This window comes from Stegostoma tigrinum, chromosome 23, assembly GCF_030684315.1.
Source record: "Stegostoma tigrinum isolate sSteTig4 chromosome 23, sSteTig4.hap1, whole genome shotgun sequence".
Classification (NCBI taxonomy): Eukaryota; Metazoa; Chordata; class Chondrichthyes; order Orectolobiformes; family Stegostomatidae; genus Stegostoma; species Stegostoma tigrinum.
In genome coordinates this window covers 10,038,926-10,046,790 of record NC_081376.1, presented here as the reverse complement: position 1 = coordinate 10,046,790, position 7,865 = coordinate 10,038,926, and the positions used below count along the sequence as shown (strand labels likewise).

The window sequence follows — 7,865 nt, the reverse complement described above, 5'->3', positions numbered from 1 at the left end:
ACAAGCCTGACATTTGCTGCAGTGAAGAACATACTTCTCACACTGGCAACCCTTTAAAAAAATTACAGAAATGATCTACGTTCCTGATGTTAAAAAAAGTACATCTATCACATCAGGACCAAGCTGATATTGGTAGATAAGCTCAGTGAAAACCAAACTTAAATATCCCTGCACATACCTGCTCTTAGAAAAAGAAAGTAAAGGATGCAGTAATAGTTAGGAAAATAAATTCCAAGAGACAGTATGCATGAAGTCAGAGCGTGTTGTCAAATGAGGAATAATTTCCCAGTACCTTGAATATGTAACGTGAACCAACTGTCTCACCATAAGATTTGATCTAATGCACTCACTTGAAGGGAAGAAAAGGAACTCATCTTTCAAATGGTTTTATTGCAAAAAACATCTGCCATATTCTTCATTTTAATTAAGTACAAGAGCTAAACTTGGACACATAAATGCTTCTGAATACAAGGTATTAGATACGTATTGATCTTTATTATTACTGATCTTGATAACAAAGGAGCCTTATGCAGTAAAGAGTTTACTTTGTATGGGTGACAATGCAGGCTAATGAGCGAAACAAAATTTATCTACCTCTGTACCCGGAAACAGACCTGGAAATTGGCACTCAGTTTTTTTTGTAGAAAGTTTAAGCAAAACAAACAGTACAGGAAAATGAACATTAACTTTATTTCACAGTAACTTTTAAGTGCAGATCAAATCAACAGAAAAGGATAACCAACGATATAGAACAGGATGACTTTCAATAATAGTTTAGTATTGATTAATTAGTTTGAAAGAACGAGCCAGCCCAGAGCAGCCACAGTCATCTTTTATAGGCTGTCTGCAGTAACCCAAGGTTTAATTACCCAAAGTCAAATTACCTGCCTTTATAACATGGTGATTCAGAGTGGACATGAATGCCATCCAGGTCAACTTGTGCATTTTATTGGTTCTAAAACTGTTTGTTATTTTATAAAGACTACAGTGCTCTGAAACTTCACTTTTAAAATACATTTTAATTCATTATATTCCATTTTGAGGAAAAGAAAAGCTAGTTAGAAGACAGCCAAAGTGTACAGAATACATCTTGTCCTAATTATGGTCCAAATATTGACTCAAAATAAAAATGATTATACATAAACTAAAACCCCTTACATCCAATACGGACAAATTCAACCAGAGCAGCCTCTGCATCCACAGTGTGTGCACTCAATAATCCTGCCCTGCGGGGGTAAAAGAGAAATGGTTATAAAGCAGTCTCAAGCTGAATTTTGATGATCACAAGGACTCTGAACTACTCAGACCTCTGCAACGCTCAACAGTTGATCCCTGGGTCATCTCTTCCTTCTTTCTATCCTGAACCTTGACAATATCACCTGAACACATGGGGTTCGCATTTCCCCCACCACCACCCACCAATTTCTACTACAATTTCTACTAATTCTATATAGACCACTTGTCCCAACTTCCAATCTTGAATGAGTTGGTATTTCTTGACTGGCAAAACCAACACTATCATCTTCAAGTGCTACAAGAAGTTCCATATCCATGTCACACCCTCCCCTAATCATTACCTGAAACTGCATCAACCATTCCAGACTTACACATTCTATTTGATAATGCAAAGCTGATTCCTGATTGCTCACATCCTTTCCATCGCAAAAACAACCTACTTCATTTCTGTTTTACTGTCCACCCCTAATATACCTTAGTAAATCTGCTGTTGAAATTAGCTAGTTTTATCTTCCTTTCAGTGTTACTTATTCAGTGCTCTCCTGATCAAATTCTTCAACCTCTTGCTCATATTCTAATCAAGCCTTGCTTAGCTACCACCAACATTGTGGAATTGGGGAAATCAGGAAATAAAAATAAAATCCTCATCCTTGTGCTTAAATTTGTTCATGGCCTTGTCTATTGCTATCTCCACAACATCATCCAACTTTACAACTCTCAAGACTCTTCCCTCCTGTTCCTCTGATCTTGTACTTTCCTCCGATCCATTTGTTCCAGCAGTTATACTCATGCTTTCAGCCCACTTGGTTCACTGTTGCAGCTAAGCTGCATGCAGGTAACCAGGAGCCTTAAAAGGTATCACACAGATTCTGTGCTATGCTAAATGCCAGGCAAAATAAAGTATTTAATTACTATTATCCATTAAAATATACAATGGGTGCATTATGGGAAGTGCTTCACACCGAAGATACTTGCGTATTGAAATAGTGAAGCATATTCTATCTTTAATTATTGTAAACTTTTTTAGGATTCAGACAAGGGTGAATTATTAATTTGTCACGAGCATAACTAAAATGTAAAGGAGTCTGTATTATTTCACAGTGGTCTACTTAAACAAATAGATGTCAACCTGAATGTTGTGGTCAACTCATTTAGTTTGTGGGTTCTGAACAGATTCCCTGTAGAGAGGAAATCTCAGTTTAGAAACAAACAGAAAGACTCACCACTTCAAGCTTGCTCTTGGGGACCCTGCAGATGCAGTTTGTTCCAAAATTGGTATCTCTGGTTTGGATGCAGCGAAGACAGCACAGATTCTCATAGCCCTGTTTCTTCCACTTCGCAATGAGATTCTTGTCAGCATAACCTTCCCTTATGCAATAATCATAGAGCTCTACAAAACAAGATTGTAAAACGGCCCACTTAATTATAGTGAATTAGTGAAGGATCTCCAAATTTGTAGAACAAATCAGACAAGCACAATTGTGCACTGTGAAAAGGTCCTGGACACTGGACAGACAAATAAAGCAGATTAGTTGTTCCTCCCAGGATTTAAACACCAGTTACATAGCACCTCCAATCTTTCGCCACTGCAACAAATCCAGGTGCACAAGTTATCACACTGTCAATACTGCAATTACTGAATCACTGACAGAGAGCACCAATTATCGGTTTCCTGCCTGGCTGCCGGAACTTAATTTCAGTTACACTGTGCACACTTACAGGAGTTTCGTTCCCTCTAAAACATACTAAAACAGGGGAAAATGTCAAAAATTCCAATAATAATGCACAAACAACAAATGGCCACATAAAGACTGACTCTTTTAATCAATTTTTTGTGTTAGTATGAAAGGAGCTGGTTGCATCAGTTCATTACTACTCTGGAAGGCAATGCATGAGAAAGAGAATATCTTTCAAAAATAATAAGAAAAAAATTGTAACATAATTTTTAGTACAGTAGCTTAGGCAGGTTCCAATCCTACAGTAGAACAGATTACCATGAAGTCCAGCTCTTCTCAAATTTGCCCTTTACTTGAAGCATGTTGACCCACAGGTTAAACCACCATCAACCATCTCTCGAATGAGAGCGCAGCTCTACGGTCCTCTGGAACTACGGCAACTTCTCAGAAGCTTGGTGTTAGCAAACCCATGAAAAGTTGGACTATTCAATTCCACTTAACACCAGATATTTGAGCATTTGCAAAACTTCTAAAGCCTGACAAGATTCAAGATGTTTAACTAAACCAAAGTTAGCTGCTTACCCCTGTAGAGATGATACTGGAATTTACCTGACAACTGGAAAGGTAACCAGCCCTGATTGAACTAAAAAAGCAAATGCAGAATGGTTACTGATCAGGTAAGACTTGTCTGATCAGTCTCCTCTGAAGGATTGGTAATCAAAGTCAACAAACAAAACCCACTTACTCACCCTTTGGAATTGACGGGATCCACTTGTTATAGTTTTGTTCTAGATATGGATGTGAAAGCAGATGCTAGAGAGTAGATGAGTGTAGATGCTTTATCCAAGATATTCAATCAAGTATGACACACAAACAAAACTCAAAACATATTACTTGGAGTCAAAGGGAAACCACTTCCAGTGGAAGAAATGATACACAATGCAAAGCCGATTGTCATTGTTGGATATCATCAATCATAGCCCAAGGATACTACTGCAAGAGATCTTTGGGTAAGGATCCTCAGTTCACCTTTTTACAATTGTTTCATCAATGATGATCTCCACATTATATAGTCAGAAATGGGGACTTTTGCTTATGACTTCAATATTCAGCTTAATTCTCATTTCCACCAATAATGAAGCAGCCAATACAAGCTGAGAGACAGACCTTGGTTAATGATAATGGGAACTGCAGATGCTAGAGAATCCAAGATAATGAAACGTGAGGCTGGATGAACACAGCAGGCCCAGCAGCATCTCAGGAGCACAAAAGCTGACGTTTCGGGCCTAGACCCTTCATCAGAGAGGGGGATGGGGTGAGGGTTCTGGAATAAATAGGGAGAGAGGGGGAGGCGGACCGAAGATGGAGAGTAAAGAAGATAAGTGGAGAGGAGAGTATAGGTGGGGAGGTAGGGAGGGAATAGGTCAGTCCAGGGAAGATGGACAGGTCAAGGAGGTCGGATGAGGTTAGTAGGTAGGAGATGGAGGTGCGGCTTGGGGTGGGAGGAAGGGATGGGTGAGAGGAAGAACAGGTTAGGGAGGCAGAGACAGGTTGGACTGGTTTTGGGATGCAGTGGGTGGAGTGGAAGAGCTGGGCTGGTTGTGTGGTGCAGTGGGGGGAGGGGACGAACTGGGCTGGTTTTGGGATGCGGTGGGGAAGGGAAGATTTTGAAGCTGGTGAAATCCACATTGATACCATTGGGCTGCAGGGTTCCCAAGCGGAATATGAGTTGCTGTTCCTGCAACCTTCGGGTGGCATCATTGTGGCACTGCAGGAGGCCCATGATGGACATGTCATCTAAAGAATGGGAGGGGGAGTGGAAATGGTTTGCGACTGGGAGGTGCAGTTGTTTATTGCGAACCGAGCGGAGGTGTTCTGCAAAGCGGTCCCCAAGCCTCCGCTTGGTTTCCCCAATGTAGAGGAAGCCACACCTTGGTTAATGCCCAGTCTTGTCTGACAAGCAGTGGATAAAATTTGTAGCACACATAAGAATCAGGTAAAGATTAAGAAACAAAATGAAGCCATCATCCCTGTATCTTGTCACGAACACACAGTAGGCCTGTATCAACGCTCCAAGAGTCTCCATTAGCTGGAAGCGGAACTGTTCCAATTACAATAGTGTGACTGCGATGGCTGGGCACAGGCTGTGTAATCTGCAAGGAACGGTTTACATCCTGACCATTCAAAACCTTTCTACCACCTAGAAATTTCAAATCAGAACTGCAGTGGAATATTTAACTACTTGCCATAAGTCACCAACAAAAAGCAGATCATAGTGCCTTGTTTAGCCAATATCACACCTACTGCACTAATGTATTCATCTCGCCCACACCTGTACACAGTGGCTGCACACACAATACAGCAGCTCAACAAGGTTACCATAACAAGTCTTACCTCTGCTAATTGCCTTTCTTTTATAGAACAGATCAAATATGTAACGTGTTCGCTGGTGGTGGAGTCTGAAGATAGGCCACAGTGATTCTACTTTCCTCTTCCCTTCATGAGGTTCAGTTTCAGCTACAAGAAAAAGAATCAGCAATAATACAGCAGAATCTCAAAATATGAAACTGTGTTGCAATTAAATACCTCCATAATAGCAATGATGATTCATTGAAACCTTCCTTTGGGTACAATGAGCAAGGACTCAGATTATAAGTCAGTATTAACCTAAGGAATTGTCAAATCAATTCCTAATATCAATGAATAGCCATACTGTCTTCTAGTAACATTGGTAAACTTTATAAACAGTGACATCTAATCTAACAAACACTTCTTTCAGATGACTGCAGGGCAAATGTAGGAGCTTCTCCCTCTGGATGATCTTTGATTATTAGTTACCAGCTTTCCACGATGCAAGTATTCTTCACTCTACGTATTCACAATAAATTTTTTACCCTTCTCATTGTTGATGAAGGAACTAAAATTAGTAATTTCACCTTTCTTAAAATGTTGGTAATGCTTAGGGTTGATGACAGGTTGTATTGGCTGTATGTGAGCAAAGAACACAGTAAAGGTTCAGAATACTGCAACATTTTAAAACATGTCTCACTTTTAAAATGACTTTTTTCATAGATCCTCCAGTTCCATATCATACAATGTGAACATTCTTGAGGGCAAGTAGGCAAGCTGATTCCAGCAATATGCTAATGCTACTTTACTCCTAAGTACAAGGCTTTGCTCCAGAAATCTATGATATCTCAATTCACTGTTTCTGCAGCATCTCTGGTACAAACTGAATTCCCTTGCCACTGATTGTATTTAAAGTTTTAGCAAAGATTTGTAGCTCGGTTGAGGGTCACGCTGTTGACTTGTTTGCTGAGCTGGCTTGTTTTCATTCAGATGTTTCATCACCATGCTCGGTGAGGCCTCCGTGACGCGGTGTTATTCTACTCCGCTTGGAATTTATACTGTCCGGTCTGTTATGGTGAGCACTGTCATTTCCAGTTTAGATCTGAATGCATTTGTATATGGGTCAAATTCTACATGTTTGTTGATAGCATTACGGGTTGAGAACCATGCCTCTAGGAATTCCCGTGCGTGTCTGTGTTTGGCTTGGACTACTAGAGTCTCGTTGTCCCAGCTAAAGTGACGGCCTTCACTGTCCAAGTGTACTGATACTAAGGAAAGTTCATCGTGTCATTTTGAACATCAGCTAACAGCAAAACCGCATCCTCCCTCTCCAGCTACAGTCTAAGGTTGAACCCAGGCTACGTGCAACTTGACTTTTTTTCTGACCCCGAGGGAAGTCATTCTCAGGATCCACGTAGGTCAATGTACATCCCTCGAAAAACATTATCATTTAAATGAGACGGAAAACACAGTGGATTCTGGAAATCTGCAACAGGCACAGTTCATGCTGGAGAAACTCAACAGGTCTGGGAGCACCTGTGAAAAGGAAACTGAGTTAACATTCCAAGTCCGGCATAACGAGTGTCATACCGGACTCGAAGCGTTAACTCTGCCCCTCTTGTCCAGGGATCGTCCAGAGGCAGTTTGTGCTCATGGTATTATCACGCACGAGTTGCAATTTGTGGGATCTTGCTATGCACAAACCCGCTGCCGCGTTTCCCCGTTTTACAGCGGCGACTACACCTCGAAAACCGTTTCGGCAGCTACAAAACACTTCACGGAGTCGTCGGGCCGCGAAGGGCGCTACATAAATGCAAGTCCTCCCTGGATGACTATTGATGGCTTTCTCTCCCCTGCAACCCCGGAGCAGATAACATTCCCCGTTGCCCCCGTGCCCAGCGCCCTCTCTGGGCTCACCCTCCCGCATTTTCTGGTCCAGTTCATCCAGGGTGGGTTCAATCAGCTCCCAGCCATCAGGAGGCGGCTTTCGGCTTCGCTTCACTTTCGGCATCGCGGTACATCCGGGGACCGGCGCCGTCCCACAAATAACACGTCACCGCCCGCCGGGTCCTCCTGAAGCCCTCGGCCTCTCGGCAAGCGCGTCACTAGCCGGCCTGGAGGCAAAAGTTGGGCCAACGTTCAGACTTGAGCAGAGATGTAGCGAGTGTGGTGTGGGAGGGTGGCCTACTGTGAGGATTGTTCATACAACACTTTTCTTTCTTAAAAACAACGATACTCATAAACAAAAATAAACGAAGCAAGTATGAAAGATGAAGAACTTCAATGAGGATTTAAATACAAATGCTACAATTAGCCATGGCTGAGCTAGGATGAAGGGAATCAGTCATTGCTCCATCTTTAAAAGAATGTGTCACAACACAATCTTCAGAAGGATTCTGTTGAGCAGATGAAAATGCATTTCCTAAGTTAACAGTACCTGCATCAATCTGAGTGCAAAGGATAAAATAATTTAAATAGAACAAAGAACTGTCCACGCTGAAGATGTCAAACAAGACACAGCGGGCTGAAAGGCCTGTTACTATTCTCTATTTAAAAGCAGAAATTACTGGAGAAACTCAGTAGCCCTGACAGCATCGGTTGGGA

The 7,865-nt window shown here is 41.7% G+C and overlaps 1 protein-coding gene across 1 annotated transcript; it reads right to left on the bottom strand.

Annotated features, from left to right (window-relative positions):
* Positions 1-370: 370 nt before the first annotated feature.
* Positions 371-7,311, bottom strand: bud31 (BUD31 homolog). The gene is made up of 4 exons (XM_048552754.1): positions 7,179-7,311; positions 5,307-5,429; positions 2,460-2,626; positions 371-1,226 (listed from the first exon to the last, which is right to left on the bottom strand). Exons 1-4 carry the CDS (start codon positions 7,270-7,272, stop codon positions 1,176-1,178), a joined length of 435 nt encoding a protein of 144 aa, XP_048408711.1. The 5' UTR covers positions 7,273-7,311; the 3' UTR covers positions 371-1,175.
* Between the last annotated feature and the right edge of the window lie 554 nt (positions 7,312-7,865).